Below are 18,202 nucleotides of genomic sequence, written 5' to 3' on the forward strand. Positions count from 1 at the left end.
CAGCCTCTCTCATTAATTATGATACATTTTTTCAATTGCTGAAGCACAGCACATATTTCCAGCTCTAGGGCACTTGATGATACAGCATGAACTATTTATGAGATACTGAAGTACACCTGTGTCATTATTAAGCTTAAGATATGTCATTAGTAAGCTTAAAAGCCTTGCTGTGATAACCGATCTATAGTTATCCACGCATTGCAACACAGCATAGGACCTCTGGAACATACACGAAGTACTAACCTGTATGCCAGTATGTGTACAGGCCAGTTTAGTAAACTCTATGCATCTCCCATCATTCACATCCCACAGACACATCTCCCTAAAATATAAAAGGCAGATTAAAACTACATGGAAAATATTTCAGTCTTCCAAGAGTTTAAAAATCATTTACACTGGGAGAAACTTAATCATTTGAACCATACATATGAATTGTATTTAGAGGAAACTCAAAATCAGCTTGAACGTCCAGTCCCTCTATTTGAATCTACACAACCTCTTTTTCCCTACAAAGATAAGGGGGAACACGTGAAATGCCAAAGAGTCAATATTAAGCAAACACAAGTACATAACAGAATTTCTCTCTTCTCTCACGAAGATTTCGGGTCATTATATACTTCTACTGCATGCCCTAAGTCGTCCAAAGACCAGCCTGCCTTCTCCACGTTTGTGAGGAAGGAAACAGCGTCGCAGCAGACAGAGCTGTCACACGGCCGTGGGCACCGCGGGTTTGCTGGGGGCGCAGGCTGGTAAGCGGTGGGGGCATCACCTGGAACCCTTCAGCACTTAAGACCAAACTGGAAGCACTGAACAACAAATCATAAATAGTACCAGTAGATATTTTTCTGACTTGCCTCATGAGCAAGGGTTACAGTGACCTGTATGAATCCATTCCCCTTATTTACAGTATTTCTTTTTTAGAACACTTTTAAAATTTTATACTAAAATTTAATCAGAACAGAATCTGCCAGCTGCTTTCTCACCTTTTTCTTCCCTTACATCAGATATATAATTTCACAATGAAAATGTAGTTTGGTTCTAAATCCAAAAGAAAAGATTACTTAGCACTGCAAGTACTACAAGATGGTAATTCTAAGTTTTGACACATTCTACTCTCAACATCCAGGTTAAAAGGTTGTTCAGTCATATTGATCCCTGCCTTTTCCAGTTAAAATCTTCTTTATTTTATTCGGATATGTAACAGACCCACTCCTGGCCAGCTACATTTATCTAGGCAGGGGCTAAGAAACTTCTTCGTCAACCAGAGTTGATCAGATCAGCCTCAGCCTGGAGGTCCACCTTTCAGTAAACAGCCTTTTAAAAACCAAAGCAAATAAACAAACAAAACCTCCTTCCTCCTTTTATAAGCCTGTTTTGCACAACCAGAAAAGCCTGTCATTCAAACAGTAAGTTCTGCACGTGAATGAAAAAGCCCTCAAGAACAGATGGACACTCTTGGAAGGAACACATTTGCAAATACTTTCAGGTCAAATATTTTGCCTGGCGAAAGGCAACTGAGTTGGAACGTTACCTTTTCAAAGCAAACGCTGAAAAGGTAAAGTGGAACGGCAGACTTTAAAACCAAATTGCACATGCAAAGCGCATTAAATCTAAGAGTGTTCAAAGCCTCTGCTACTTTAAGAAGGAATATTACAATGTCTAATCACAACTTATTTCCAAAACGCAGTTACTTTTATTGCAGAATAGCAGTCTCCACAAAGACAGCTAATCCATTTTAAGCCTGTACCACACCTCAATACATAGCGTTCCCTGTACTGAGAAGAGAGAGATGCTAAAAATCAGCAGTATTACGAGACGGCCTGCCATCGGACAGAAGTGAAGGGCAACCCATCTTGTTCAATGCAAGCCCATGGAGGAAGACAAGTCATTAATGCTTGTACCTCTACTTAGAAACTCAGAAGCTATTCTAGACTCTTGTTAACCATGGTAGTTACTCCAACTCCCTGAACCGAACCTACACTCATATTTTGGTGGAAGAAAAGCTCCTGCCTTCCCGAATGACTCAATCGTAGGAACACGAACAAGACCATGGCCTGTTTCCTAGAAACAGCTTGCTGATAACGAGGACTCGCTTTCATAGAGCTACAGCCAGAGTAGGAGTGTAGATAGGGGAATGCATCCTCCCCACTTGTGGGGGCTGGCCTGGGCTCACGGCCAACTCCAATAAGTTGCCGTCTGGCCTTGAAGAGCTCTTGAGAACGTGCTAGAAGCTGTCTTCGCAGGGGCTCCCTGTCTCTGCAAGGCTGTTTAAGCTGGGCCCTCTTCCCTGTCCCGCCTGCGCTGCACTGCCAGCCCAGCCACGCTGACCAGCCCCGGCTCCTGATGGCCGCTGATGCCCAGGGGTGCGGGGAAGAGCTCTCCGTAGCAGGAGGGGAGCCAACTTCAGACGGCAAAAGCTACAGTGTAAAACCGCAGCACAGCAAGTGCTTTAGCCAGCTCTAAGTGCCCTCCCAGTAGAAGACGGTCGGTTACTAAAGATCCTGCACTCAGCCTGAGGCAGGGCACGGGAAGGAGAAGAGGTGGGACACCCTCCCCCCAAAAAACCTGGTTTTTAAAGGCCCAAAGCTTTAACCTGTGATTTATCAAACTGTGTATCTTTTCAATAATTTAGCCCAAAATCTAGGCTAAAATGTGAGTGTACAAAGTATATTTCACTGATAAGTTACAGAGTATGGCTGCTTTTTTTCTTTAAATTACCTGACTGCAATCCCTGTTAATGTCAACTGCGTGAGAAATCCTTCCCCCTTCCACCCTCTAAACAGCTGCTCTGATTAGTAAATAAACCTCTTAAAAAATAAAATGTATTTGCTGATGTATTTTTTCTTAAGGATTAAAAAAAAAAATCAAACATTGCAACAGAAATATAGATAAATTGTGTGACAGGCTTCTGAGTTTTAAAACCTATTAGGCACCACTGCCTGCCAACAGGCTACACTACAGCTCAAGCTTGCTTTCGCTTAAGAAACAGGTCTTGGATAAGCAGAGAAAAAGGAGCAAAACACTCATCTACTGTCAACTGAACTGGCAAACTTGCACAAGCGAGAAGATGACAAAGAGCACAGAAGTGCCTTGGCTGAAGGAAACCACGTCACACATCTCATGGTCCACCCGAAGGCAAATCACATCCAGTGCTCCCACACTGCTTTACGTCAGCGCCCCGCCGCTGACTCCCACGGGACACCAAGTGACAGAGGGAGCCCTCCAGGACCTCAGGTACTTCCCTCTGCTCCTCTCAGGCCGCGCATCCAGAATTCACACCACACTCGGTGTCTGCAGCGGAGAAGTCCCATCACTTGGAATATCTGTAGGCGTTCAATTAAATTAAAAAATACTGTGTACCTAAACAACCTCATCTCTCCTCTACCCTCAATTTCCCTTATTTAACAGAGCAGCATATTAATAGATCCTTAGGAAACTCACCCGCTTTCTGATGCGCTCACTATATACTGCTTTTCGCTGGAAGCGGAGGCCTTTGATAAACAAGTAATGGAGGCTGTGTGACCAAACAGCAGAGCTCTGGGATTGATCTAGAATGAGGGAAATAAAATGTGAAGTAAAAATCACAGAGGCACTAGTACTTAACCAGAATATATGTGTTCCAGATTTCAATTTTATGTATTATATAAGTATATATGTGTTAATACATAAACACACACGTGTACACATTTAATAACCATAGCAACAGATCCATAATCTTGAAAGTTTGTGCAGAATGCTGCTACAGTACATGGAAAAAAGTTTCTACCTAATACTGTAATGCAAATTTGTGAAAAATGCATTTTTCATCATTCTCACGCTATCAATATTTTGAAATCATAACCTGAATATGGCCCAACTTGAATGAAAAAAAGTGTGTTGTACTGCAACAACAGTTTCCCCCCCATCAAGTATAATTCACAAGCCTATATATTAAAGATTAAAGATAAAAAAGGAAAAGGCCCTTTATTTGTCCTTCAGTTGCTTTCTCTTGTTCTTTCTTTCTAAATATACCAGATATAAACATAATTTAAGGGGGTAACTCTCAGACATTGAGATTTTTAGGTATTCAGTATAAACCTTTTCTGAAGCATGCCGCTTTTTTTGCGAGAAAGGATTGTTTTGCTTTACCATTCCAGGAGCTTAGAACTCTTTGTACCAAGGCAAACTATGAGATCATATTCAAAACAGACATTGGCAGATTTCAACTCCAGGGCAGCCACTGGCATAAAACAATTAACATTCAACCTTGATCTCTGCTGCCAGCCTTTCTTCTCTTTCTTTTTTTAATGGGGAAAAAAAACCCCGAACCCAAACAGCTGAATAACATGATAACCTGAAAAAGTTCTCTAAGTACCGTCCTCTGATCACTGGAATCTGTTCTCACAAAACAATATTAAGCAGCTAAACATGAAAGTAACAACGAGCTTAGAGCAGCTCCAGAAACGAGGAATTAATTTTTAAAAAATTACTGCAGGAGCAGCAGCAGAGTTCAAGAGCAAAAACATCGCCTTCTGATCTGACATATCCACTACAGGAGGCGTGTGGTGTCACACCCAGGCCTCAGGAGAGGGAGGAAGAACGACGAGTGAGCAGGGTGCAGCAAGAATGGAAGACCAGAACGGATACCATATCGAAGAATAAAATCGTGCTGGCCACAATGATACACACTTTAAACACAAAGAAAATTAGGATTATACAGACTTTAGTCTTACCTCTAAATCCAAAGAAAGGTCCCAGAGGCATATTTGTCCATCGTGGCATCCCGTGACGATCATCGACGCGTCCTCCATGAGCAGCAGGGTGGATATGCAGTGCGTGGGGGCTTTACGGCCCCACAGGACGATGGGCAGAACAAGGCTGTTTCCTGCCATTTTGCTTTCCCGCCTGACAATTTAATCAAGATAATAAACATTACGTCTCAGCAGGTGTGCCATTCCTGCACTTACAATGTTCTTATCCTCACAAAAACCTAAAATATTAGTCTGAAGTTAGTTCATAAACATTTTATACAGAAGAAACAGTGGCTATACATGCCATTCTTCAAACAAAATACAGTGGACAATCATCTCTCATCAGGGAATGCGTTATTTTCATATATGGATTACGTAACGTTCTTCAAACGGCCACTTGAAAAACACAGTGAACTGTGGTAGGGTAACTTCACAATTTTGATTTCATACACATTTTGCAAAGGATGCTTCTCAAAGTGGCCTTTCCCTACACATACAAGGGCCAAAAAGCATTTCCCTATGCACACAGGTACTTCTGCCAAAAGTCACTCTTTATACAATAATTTTGAAGTAACAAATGCTTTAAGTCCCAGGGCTGCAGCAGCTATCACACGCCCGACAGTACAGTTCATCCCCATTTGCAAATGCAACAACCTTCAGTCAGAAATAGGCTTCTACGGATGACTATGCACTTTCCAGAAATACTGTTCTGGTAGAACAGTGTCACACTGACACGGCTTTTTTAAATTTGCATTTACGTTGGAGTATCTCGTATCCTGCATTAGGTCAATCAGAGGTGGAAAACATTTTCAAGGTTAATGCCATGCCTTCATTGATCCTCTGACTCCCAGCAGTTCACTCCCCCTCACAGGCACAGCTAAGGAGGCTCAGTAAACAAATAAAAGCTAACTGAAAATAGAAACAGCCTAATTAAGACGTACATGTTGGTTTTGAACCGGTCGGTTCCTGGTTTCTGAGCCTTGGTGGTAAGTGTTTTCAAAGTGTTACCTCCCTAACCCTGGTACAGAAGTAAAGCTGTACCTCTACCGCCTGCGCTCCACGGCAGGCAGAGCCGCACGCGAGCAGAAGCCGCTTAGGCGGGGCGAAAAGGGAGGAGGAATCAGAACATGCGATACCAAAAGGTGTGGTGTGATGGGAAATAAATCCTTACTAGCGTTAACAATGCTATTTAGAACTAAAGAAATCTAGGAAGGGAATAAACACAGCGAGCACTGACCACTTCTCATCCTCCCTCATCTCTCCGCCCCTGCCAACCACCATGAGCTGGATCCCAAACCAGAACTGAAGGGATTTACAGACTGCGACTTCACAGGCAGGCACTGATGGGTTCCCGTGACCCCCTGCGTTACGGCACTGCAGGACCCACGGTGCCACCTTTTATTCAATAAAGGTTGCATTTCTATTTCTTCTGCGTAGACGCTGATGGTCTCGTGTAACCCAGTCATTTTGATGCTGATAATTGGGACAGCTGACCCCCCCTTCTCCCCTCTCCAGTTTCCACAAGACCCGCTGCCCCAGCCCCACTGACCCCAGCCAGCTTTAAGCTGCCTTTTCTCCCACTTTTCTCCCACGGAGGGAGAAGCGTGGCACAGCACAAGGACGGGCAGCGAGCGCGCTGCTGTGGAGCTTTGCCACGCTGCTGAAACCCAAGACAAGAAAAGAGCCCTGCAAGTAAAACTCAGTGGCCCTGCAGTACGGGTCAGCCAAACTTGCTGACTCAGCAGATTTGACAAGTTTTGTGAAGTTCATCTGCGGCCCTAAAATGGCGCTTTTTTTTTTTTTTAAGAGTCAATTTGTTTTGAACTATCAAGCAAGAATTGATCAGCCAGCCACTCAAACAGCAGTATTTTGAGGACCTACAGTAGCACTGGATGTGCTTAATTAATACCTGAAGATAGTTTTGATCTCCACGATTTGCTACACAGCCTGGGTTCTGGCCACCATCCAACAAGCAATAGATACAACGGTATCTTCATGCCAACATTTAATATATTAAAATATATTGACACAAATAACAGAAGAATTCTTATCTGTCAAATTTTATCTAGCCAACTTTTATAGCGATTGGGAAATAGAGAACAACAATAGCGCTTGAATCGTAACTTCAGAGAAAGAAAACGTCATAGCACCTCAAGTTGTAGTAATAAAAAGCAGTTTGGAGGATTAACACAAGACTTAAACACCAAAACAAACCACTGTTTTTGTTAGCAACATTCTGAGCTTGCCAACCACTTGAATGTTTTTTGTAGGCTATGATCCTTAATCCGAGTTGGTTTATGCTGAGCTTGTCAGCCTGTGGTCAGTTCTGCGGCCGGGCAAGGGCCGCTGCAAGGCCCGGCGCTGGGGACTCCCCCCACGGCGCGGCCACGCGAAAGTCCACGCGCGGGAGAAGGGAATGGTAAATACAGGACCTTCTTTTGCTTCCCAGGTAACTGACTGAGCTCGTGGTTCTTTGGGGTATACTTTGTACGTGTATTCTGCATTTACTAATGGTAAGTTTATACAAGCCGTACGTAAGATCCGTTCCATTTGTTACGGAAACAACTGAAAAGTGGTACGTGCACCAAGCGGAGAAATTATGTCAAGAATGACGGACGTTTTCTCATCAGCCTCTTATTCTGCATTCGAAGGGAGTTGTAGGAGTTACTCTACTCTGCCGTGGTAAAAGTTTGAGTTATGGAAGTTATTGCTCGGGGCATTTTGTGATAAATGAATGGGTGAAACAGTTGTGTTAAGTAAATATACAAACAAAACGCTCCTCCTGTACTGTCTTGTGGAGATTTACATTCTGAACTTACCACAGCTCAAAGCAGAGCACAATTGCTGATTTAGAGGAGTATAAACCCATCTAGAATTCACTGAAGAAATATTTTAAAATGCATATTTTCCTGTCTTTCTACAGATACATACATATTCCTCTTGCCTGACCAACCCAGCGTCATTTGCATTTGTGCACAGATGTGTAAGCCTATTTCACAGCACTTCAGAAGGGGGAAAAAAAATTCTGAATCATGGTGAAGGAAAAATAAAGGTCACCCTGAATCTACGTCAGGTTCACTGCGACTCCACTTCCCCGCTGCGATAACCACAGTTCCACGCGGGTCCCCGCGACACTCTGGTCAGACACCAGCGATGGTTAGAGGGAACTAACTAGGAAACGAGTCAAGTCATGCTGACCCACTGCCAGCTACTGCCAAACGCCACAGCACAAAACTACCCCGCCCGCACGCCCTTTTCCAAGGGAAGCACAGCACGAGCTCTGGATTTCCACGGAAGAGGTGGGAATTTAATTCTATAATCTTCAGTTCCACTGAAAACTATCATGCAAGGTTTAGTGTCTCCCCTTTGAGACAAACTCAGATTTGACACATAGAGAGGCAAGTGCGGCGATCTCGCTTGCACCAGCCACAACCGTGATCTGATCCTACATCGCCCTGGCCATTCCCAGTGGTGACTCCCTCGAACAAGTGCAGCCTGCATCAAAACCACCTTCTAGTTCAGAACATTGTTTTTTACTCTACCACACAGGGTTCAATGTAAATCAATGTCATGCCTCACCTATATAAAAATTACAATGCAATTTCTAAAAGAAAGTAATCTTTTTTATTGCTTTTGACAAATGCTGCCTATACCCCTAGTGCAAACAACCTCTGCAGCCAGAGAAATCGAACATGATAATGCACATGGAAAAATGGGGGAAGGGAAGACAGCAAGAGCAGAGTAATGAATGGCTAAGTATTACCAACTGTAAAACAGCTTACAGGGCCAGCCCGACGCACCAAGCCTCAAACTTCTGAAAAGTGAGATGCATTATGATTTTTCACAAACTCCATATCAAAAAAATAGTCTTATCACTTAATTACTAAGTGCCATTTTATGCCAACTCATTTCTTACATCCCATTGGGGCATCTTTATTAAGGACTATTTATTGTATTAAGAGCTATTATTTCATGAACAAGAATAAATAAAGACCAACAATTAAGCATTTAATCTATTGAAACATACTACAAGCTACACTGAAACTAGTAGGTGTAAAACATGCCTGTAAACGTGGTGTTAATTGTTATGCAATGCTGGATCAATTGTTCTGTCTGGACGATCACAATACAGAACCATAAAATAAATAAAAAGTTTTAATGAACATGGTCACCATACTAAAGAGCTATGACTCTAAAAATACTTCGTTGCAGTGAAATAAACAAAAATATAGTGAAAAGCAGAAATAAAGTGTCCAGGTGCAACACAAAAAATGCAATTATAAAACAACAACAAAGTCACGAAAACCAAATGAACATACCCACTTAACTCTTCACCACCCAATTTTTGTAAGGAAATAAAACAAAGGACACACTGGGAAAGGTGGGGAGAGCTGGAAATTTCTGTTTTACATATACTGAAGCACTTGGACAGCAGTCAAGGTACAACGTTCTGTACAAAGCCTTCTTCCCTTGCTACCTGCAAAGCCTCCTTCAGCAGCTCCGCCGCCGTGGACTAGAGACGCAGGGCTGTGCCAAGCGAGTCCTGGAAGGTGCCACAACCGCAGCCCCCGCGGGCACACGCGCAGAGCGCTCCTCTCGCCCCCGACCAGACGACTCGCTGCCTTAGCAGTCATCTCAAAAGTACTTGTCTGACCACACTTCCACCAAGGTTGGTTTTTTTCCACGACAGTAGATTGTACCGATGGTAAAATACCATTTATGAACTGAATTTTAATGGTTGATAAAGCAATCCATCAATAATTTCAGAGCTGAAAAACCTAGGCATAAAAATGCTGCCAAGCAACATAAAAACCTCTTCTCATTCTTTTCCCTTCCTACTGCTCACAGTTCAGGGACCAAGTCCCAGTATTTACATGCCACTGGGCTGTTTCAGTGATGCAGACGGCTGCACTTTTGAATAAATACAGAAGCTCCCCTACCAGGGCACAAAATTGTTCCTTGAAATTTTGCAGTTTAATGTCCTTCCGAACTCCTTATAGAAACTTTAAAAATCAACAAGACTCTAAATAAATACTTAAACTGAATTTTCAGAAGAAATGCATGGGATGTTACAACATGCATAAGTATTAGCACATATAAGTAACGTAAAGTATTTTACATTTTCCATGCAGAAAAACGCGAGAGAAAGCACTGAAAACCTTAACAGCAAAACACTTTCTAAAGGCATACAGATATTCACATTTCAAAACTCTTATCTAAGAGAAACAGCATTCTTAGAATATTTAATATATCAGCCCTTGGGAGAGAAAGCAAAAAGAAAAACTACCTCTTTCCTTCTAGTTTTTTATTATGGTACCGCAATGCCTTCATTAAAAACTTCATTTTCAGAAGATACCACAAGCTCATTTTAACAGTTGAAGAGTTCAGTCTACAAAGAACCACCCTCCTCTATCATGGGCGAACACCGAATACATCCCCTGCAAAAACCAAAACTCACTTATTGTCTGTGAACAATCGATAATTTTTTTTACATCAATGATGACAAACTACGGTAGCAAATAAACACTGTAGCATTGACAAATGGTCAAAAAGCACGCAGTGGATCATTACCAGCAAACCCCCATGTTTTAGTTATTTACACCTCTTTAGAATATACTATTTTTGCAGAAAAGGGAACTGGAACTTTGAACTGGAAAACGAAGACATCAAACTGAATAGAATTCTTCCTGCTTAATATCCCTCCGCCTTCATAGGGATTGTGGAGTTTTTCTCTATCACCTCCACAGGAGCCATAACCCCAGTTTTCTTTCTCCGAACACCCAATATAAGAATGAGTTTGTGTTACTGCACATATGCAGGGGTGCGCGTGTGTGTATTTATATAAAAGCATACTTGTATTTATTTTGCTTCACTTTCAAATTCCCTCTCTCAGAGAGACAAGAAATACACAGATGCAGGGATGTGGGAGAAGGTCTTCCTGGAAAGACCTGACAAAAGCAGAGGCTCTCCTTTTCGTTCTCTGCCCCACAGCAAAGGTCCTTTTCTCTCCCTCACATTTTACTGTTTCATAAGGCGAGAGGTGCAACGTATATCACAGCATTACTATCTTTTGCAGTGTCTTAGGGAGTTATTTCCACTCACTTTTTTGGAGTCGCAAAGCCCCTCTTCTTCAGTCCCTTTCCACAACCCTGAGAGGTGCCACTTAGTATTCCAAACCCACAGAGTCTCTCATATTCCCGCTAAATAACACTGGCTCCTCCACTCATCGCCTACAGCGGCGAGCTGCTACTCAGACCCCTAAGTTGCCACCTCTTTGAGGATGATCCAGAGCAGCGGGGCATGTTTTGCCAGACACAACAACTAGAAAAATATAAAATAAAGATGTGTTTCTTTTTTTCATTGGAACTAAAGTATCTTAGAGTTCCATTTTTCTGCTGCTGCATCTTTGCCTAACTGCAGGCACAACGGCTGAACCACCCCATCGCCTTCGTGTACCGGGAAGCCCCAGCCCACGCAGTATGGCCGTGCGGCCTCGCAGTCCTTCCTCTATCTGGCACTTCCTTTTCTTGACCTGCTGGCTACAGTCTTGCTGACACAGTCCAGCACGCAACTCTTGGCCACACGGTGACACAGCACCTGATCTGCCAGGACACCCGGCTCCTTTTCTGCCCAGCTGCCGTCCAGCCCGTCATCCCCCAGCCTGCGTGTCATTTCAGGTCAGGACTTTCCGCGGCCATCAGGAACATCCCCCCGTCACCATGACCTTCCACCGATAGAGAGCAGGCTCCCAACCACATCAGCCACTGTCTGGCTCTATGGATCTTTATTTTCTCCATGAAAAACAATGCGAAAACGGCACTACCTCAGCCATTTTCATGCCTTTGTTACTAGGTCCGCTGTATCGTCAAAATATAATCCAGTTAGAGTTGTATACACAGACATCTCAGTTATGTTCTCTGTCCTTAAAGAGAGAGTGCTTCTTTAGATTAGCAGACGATCCAAAAAATTTAAAAATATGCTAATCTGGTAGAATAGTCAGGTGACTCAACAGCACTGCTCAGAGGCTGGTATTTAGGCAAATTTCATAAACTAGGATAAAATCCTATTTGAGTAAAGCTATTAAACTGACTTCTTATGTACAACATATTAAACACTGAATCAAAGACGCACATAAACATCTTCATTAAGCCATAGTCCTCTAAACACTAACTAGCACTTTCAGGACTAGTAAGCTATCGTAAACTATTCACAGCTAACTTACCGAACCAAACTGCAATCAGAAACCATAAGAGTCATTTCAAATCCAAGCCTGACGATAAAGGTACAAGGCAGATGCATAGCAAACTTTAAAGTTAACAGTAGCTTATTGTTCAATATAATCAGGGGAATGGCTGGGTAGGACAGCCACAAGTATAAAGACAAAGGTCAGATGCACAGTCAGAGAGCTTTATAGCAATTGTTTCTGTAACAGATTAACGGTGGAGTCATGTAATTTTTCTGGTCCTCTGCCTCATCTGTCACACAAAATCAACCTAATATGCAGCAAATCAGAATAACACCTGAACAAAAGCATTCTGCATACAAACTACAGCAGGACTTTATCATATAGGTCACTACCTTCTGCCACAACTCACCCTTGGAAACTAAGTCCAGTGTTTAAAAAAATTATTAGCATGCCTGCTAGTCTGGTTTTTGCATATACTTTTATCTTCCCAAGTGACAGCAACAGACAGGCAAAAAAATGCCACAAGCCTTCCTCCACCTGTATAGAAACTGTTCCTGACACAGAACATTTTATTTGCAATTTCCTCAAGTTTTCCCACAGCTTTCACTCACGACGGGAAGCCTCGAGACCTCTTTAAACATAGTAAGCGTCAGGTTATTTACCCTGGAACAGCATCCACAATAAGGATCTTTAGAGACAGAAAGAGCACCCATACAAAACTAATTTATGGTAGGAAGCCCAGCAGTTCACAAGAGTAACTTTTCCCCTCTGCATTGCCTCGGGACAATAAAACCAGTTTCCTCTCATGCCTGTCACTAGCAAGTGGCTATCATCCTCTAGCTGGTAGTATTTCCGTGCCCTGTGTGCAGAGAAAGTTGTGGCCAGTACAGCATCTGATGCGTACGTGGATTTCCTTGCCCTCATATAGTCCAGTGGGCAGATGTATGAGGAAAGGTTTAAGAAGAAGAGGGATAACGACGTTGCAGACTGCACAAACACAAAACAAAGCTAAAGGAGAGGAAGGAAGGCCAGCACATGGGATTGGAGGTGTCTCTAGGGGAGACAACCAGAGGGTACGATTAACACACCTTTCAGTACAACCAGCCACACTGCCCAGCTCATTTGATCTGACGACTTTCAAAGCACAGACGAGGCAGACAGAAGCGCACAAACTCTTCACCCTCTTACAGCACTTAGTCCTACGGTTTGCACGTGTAGCTTTAAAACACCAGTAATACGGCTGCAGCTGCAGAACCAGGAGAGTAACTCCAGTTCTGTCACCAAAATGAAACCTGGTTTAGGTTTAGTCTACAGGCACTGCTCATCTGCCATGGGTGGCCCCGCTGGAATCCACAGCTACCTGGGCGCTTTCGGCAGCGCCGCCCGCCTACGGGCTACGCATTGCTCTGGTCTGGAGCAACTCGCAGTGCTGCCTCCCAAAGAGAGCCAGAGCGCATCCGCTCCACACGGACCCGGGCAGACTCGTGGAGTATTTCAGTACTTCTGTGTCCCGTTGCAGCACGGTGGCACAACGCTGCCCAGACCGAGCTCAGCAAGCCCTAGGCTGCACTCGAGCCCGTTTCCCACGGGAGGTGTTCCAGGTACACCAGCTGCATGGGAACGATATGGGGCAGGCCAGGAGAAAGGAACGCTTCTTTGCGGAAAGAAGTAAAAAGATAAATAAATCCACCTTTGTCTTCACAGAGCACAGCAAAAGCCAAGAAGAGCTCCTTCCAAACACAGTTACTTCAATTAAAGCACGTGCACATAAAGAATTAATCTTAGGGTATGTGTGGACACTAAAAGAATCTGACAAGAAACCACATCTATGAATTCACTGTTTCTGTATCATATATGCTCTCAGGATGTAACCGCTCCAAACCGAACCATTAAAGGCTGCCAAATGAACATCTGCTTTTAAATAAATGTTAACTGTGCCTACATTCAAACAAAGCAACTCCGAAAGGTTAAGAATAAATCATTCCTTTCCCTATCAATGTTTGCCACATGTTAATGCTATTTTTCTGTATTTTCAGCAGAATTTAAATTACGCTATTATTCAGATTTGCCACCAGTAAGTACAGAGATGGCTGCCATCCATGACATCAGGACAAACCTTCTAACTGGAGTACATATTTTCAAATGAACAGCAATTTTTATGCCTAATATTTTTCACGCATACGGAACCTCTCATTCAAAAAGACATTAGTTAAGCATTGTAACACCCCTCCTAAAACCATTTACATAAAGACAATCATACATTTACGGTAAAGGCTCATTTCTGTTACATCGTGGCTTCCATTTGAATAACCCGATGCATTTTATAAAAATCTGATGATTTTAAATTTAATTACAAGTGACCTTTTCCATTTAATGCTTCGGGGTGGAGAAAAAGGATTAATGAGGTAAGGAAATTAAGTACTTCACCCAGAGTTGCAGAAATCTTTTGCTATCAGAACCCATGTATTTAGACAATCACCCCTTTCTTTAAAGAGATGGTGAGTAAATAAAAAATTCTGTTATTAAATACAAATAGTAAAGTTTGCTACGTCAATTTCATTCCACTTGTTTCTGAAGGTCTGCCAGTAATTTTCAGTCTTTTGGAATTAGTTTTGACTCACTACAAAGGGATCAAATGCAAAGTTATTTTTGCTTTCTTGAGCTATCATTAACCTGACAAGATAAGCTTGAGTCACAGAACAGCTGAGGTTGGTGGGCACCTCGGGAGAGCCCACCATTCGAGCCCCTGCAGAAGCCAGGTCAGCTACAGCAGGCTGCCCCAGATCGCGTCCAGTCGAGCTCTGGGTAGCTCCAAGAACGGAGACTCCTCAACCTCGCCTTGTGCAACTTGATCTGGAGCTCAGCCGCCCTCCAGCTGGACCCCATGCTGCCAGCTGCAACCCTTTGAGCCCCACCGTTCGGTGGGTTTTCAGTCCACTTTGCTGTCTGCTTATCCAGACCCATACATACATACAGCTTGTCTACAAGGATCTTATGGGAAGCGGAGCTGAAGCCTTACGATAGTCAAGATAAGCAACCCTCACTGCTCTCCTTCATCCACTGAGCCAGTCATCGCGCTGTGGGAGACCATCAGGTTGGTTACACACAACTTGCCCTTTGTAAATCCGTGCCAGCCAAGAAGTCTGAGGATGCTTTTAGAAAGGTAATGCTTTTTCAGCAAATAAACCCCTGGTTTTGGGGTTTGGGTTTTTTTTGTTTATTTGTTTGGGGGTTTTTTTAGCTAAAAGAAATTTTAGACTGTATCTGCAGGATACAAAATACTATAAAACAATCTATTGGGTCAGGTCTTACACTTTGACACACATAGCAGATCATTATAATTGCAGCTTGCACCTGATAAGCTCTGAACACAAAGCTTAAAGGACAATAACTGTACCTTCATACTTTATCTAATTAACAGCACACCTTTCTGATTTGCAACCACAAAAAGACTATTACAATGCTATGCTAAAAAGTACTTACATAAAGAAGTATTTAAAAAAACCCATAATTTTTCGCTAAGAGTATTATGAGTAAACAAGTGAAGAATGCAATCAATTCTGTTAGCTGTACAATCAAGAAATAATTTGTTGATGATGACAGCAAAGTCAGGGAACTGGCTTAGCAAAAAGCCAGGTAAATGGGGCGTTTTCATCCCACCCCCATGCACGCGGACACGGACGCACACACAAGCACATGCACAAATGGGATGGCAGCTGGGCAGTTAAACTGGCAGCTACGTTCACTTTGATACTCAACTTGTTTCAATACACACAAAAAAGTGCCCAGCAGCTGCCACGGAGAGCTGATGTGTCCCTACATAACCAAGAGGTGTAAGGACTTTTCAAAGGCCCCAGTTTGTAACACAGCACACTTAATTTTACTACTATGAATACTCACGCTGACCTCACTAACCCTATTCCTTAAAAGAGAACTAACCTACTATTTTGAACTTGGTCAAAACTGTTAGGCTACACTGAAGTTTATGTGAAGTTAAAAGGTGATTTCAATCGAGGTAATAACGACTAACAAGCCAGATCATCATTCTCATTATGCTGATCAGGGATTAAAAAGTTAATGGCATCTGGCCTTCTTTTATCCCCATGTACTTTGTCAACTCAAAATTCACCTCTTCAAATCGTCTTTGCTTTTTCCCTACATCAGGAGCTTCGCCATAACGTTGTGCAGGCAGTACCTCTACAACCCCCCGAGTCAATCTACCTGTAACATCTACCTCCAGATATAATATATCTGTATTTCAAGCACCCTGAGACAACACTTGTCACGGGGCTCCATGTCTTGAATCGGCCGTTACATATTACGGTGCATAAATAAAAAGATCGTGTTACTGTCAGACCTTCCCAATACACTCAGGATAAAAAATAAATTCAACACATACAAACTTGTGCTCCAAAACAGAAATTGAAAAGTCACTAGTTAAGATACAAGCTCTTCCTTAATCTTTAGGTGGCAGTAACAGCAACAATCCAATTAAAGATTACTGCTTGCCCCTTGCCCCAGCTGAGTGAAGGGCTACAAACGCCTGATTTAGAAGCATTTAACAATATGAATAACAATATGAAGGTAACCTTACCCCCAAAAAAACCCCCACCGCTCCCTGTATATGTAGAAGGTTATAAAGCAATAAGGAGGAGGAAATAATGATTTGGGACTCTAAGTCCTTCATCATAACTAACAGACACCTCTGAAAGCCATTTGCAGTTTTTTCTGGCACTTAATTCACTGACACATTAAATCCGCCTATTTTTTTTCCTGTTTAAAACCGTCACGATCACATGAAGGACAGTTATCCAAAGCAGCTGCAAAGTAAACTCTAAATCATACCCCCGGTTGCCAGGAGTACCACGGCTGTCACAGAAAAAGGAAACAGATTACAGAGGCCGCGACGTGACAAAATTTGGGCACTGAAGGAAATTCGAGCTCCTACGAGGGATTATTTCCCAGAGGTTTCTGTACGGAGTCGCTCCCGAGATGACCTCCCGCGAACAGAGCAGGAGCCCTTCGTTCCATTACCGCTGACCGCCGACTCCCGTGACACAGCCGCGGCACCGGGAAAGGCGCAAGCCCGCGGCGGGCACGGGCGGGGGGCGCATTTTGGGCTGAAACTTGTTGAAAGGACAAACCCGGGACCCGGCGCCGCCCGAGCAGGTGGAGCTGGCCCTGCCTCCCGCGGCGCCGGTGTGGAGGCGGCGGCAAGGGCCGGGGGCCGCGGCCGCCCCTCCCGCACAACATGGCGGGCCCCCCCGCCGCACGGACGAGGGGGGCCCAGGGCCGCCGCCGGGGGCCGGGGCAGCGCGGGGGTCGCTAGCAGGGGCCGCCCGCCCGCAGAGGAGGAGGAGGAGGGTGCCCTCTGCCCGGAGGGTGCCGGCGGGCACTCACCTGTCCCCGCCGGGGCGGAGAATCGGGGAGGGTCCCCGGGCGCCGCGGCCCCGCCGCGCTGCCTCGCCCGCGCCCGGTGCGGCGACCAGCTGACGCTGCCGGCTGCCGTGACTCCTGCTGTCGCAAAGCCCCCGGCCGTCGTGACTGACGGCAGGCTGATGCAGCCGGCGTCGCCATGGAGACCGGGCCCGCCGGAAGGCCGCGGGGAGCCGTGAGGGGCGGGGCGGCGGGAGCCGGGAGGGGCGGCCGGGGCCGGAGGGCTCTCCCGGCGGAGGGGCTGTGCGGGGAATACCGCGGGGACTGAGCGGGAAAAGAGAACTCTGGCGCCGGCCCGGGATGAAATTCATGCCACGGCACGCGCGGGGTGTACGCGGCGCGGCGGTAGGTTGTCGGTCGTGACGTTGCAAAACGGGGTAGGGAAAGTTCTGGGTCTAACTTCTATTTCTACTTTGTTTATCCTGGAACGTGGTTAATTAAGACACTTCATTAATCTCTCTTTATTTTTGTCCCCCTTAACTGCTACTGAGCATTTACGCCTCCTAATTTTTTCAGTTGTTACCACACTCACTTTGCTTTATAAAAAAGCATAGTATCAGGGAACTGGAAAAAAAATTATGCCATTTTTGTCATCAAAAGAGAAGACTCATCCCTATAACGTCACAAAAACTCATCAATAACAAGACTAGGACAACTTTTAAACTAGCACGTTTTGAGGGGATTCCTACCCTACATGTTTTTCCAACTTTTTGGTAAAATAAAGGGGAGATCTTGGAGACTGTGACCTACGTAAGCTGGATTTGTTCTCTGGGCCGTGTCAATGGACCATGCTAAGAAGGTGTGGTAGGTTACTGACTTCATTTTCTTTGCAGCTGAAACGCCACTTTCG

The 18,202-nt window shown here is 44.2% G+C and overlaps 1 protein-coding gene across 4 annotated transcripts in view; it reads right to left on the reverse strand.

Annotated features, from left to right (window-relative positions):
• The window catches only part of WDR7 (WD repeat domain 7), a 143,100-nt gene extending 125,666 nt beyond the window's left edge, over positions 1–17,434 (reverse strand). For all 4 annotated transcript variants that reach the window (XR_012657798.1, XM_075077464.1, XM_075077465.1 and 1 more), the window contains exons 1-4: positions 17,317–17,434; positions 4,713–4,884; positions 3,442–3,548; positions 244–322 (exon numbers count right to left, since the gene is read on the reverse strand). Coding sequence is in view for 3 of the 4 variants with exons in the window: in XM_075077464.1 (XP_074933565.1) it covers positions 244–322; positions 3,442–3,548; positions 4,713–4,871 (345 nt within the window). In the remaining variant the exon portion in view is untranslated. The remainder of the gene's footprint in view (positions 1–243; positions 323–3,441; positions 3,549–4,712; positions 4,885–17,316) is intronic.
• Between the last annotated feature and the right edge of the window lie 768 nt (positions 17,435–18,202).

Source organism: Phalacrocorax aristotelis, chromosome W (genome assembly GCF_949628215.1).
Source record: "Phalacrocorax aristotelis chromosome W, bGulAri2.1, whole genome shotgun sequence".
Classification (NCBI taxonomy): domain Eukaryota; kingdom Metazoa; phylum Chordata; class Aves; order Suliformes; family Phalacrocoracidae; genus Phalacrocorax; species Phalacrocorax aristotelis.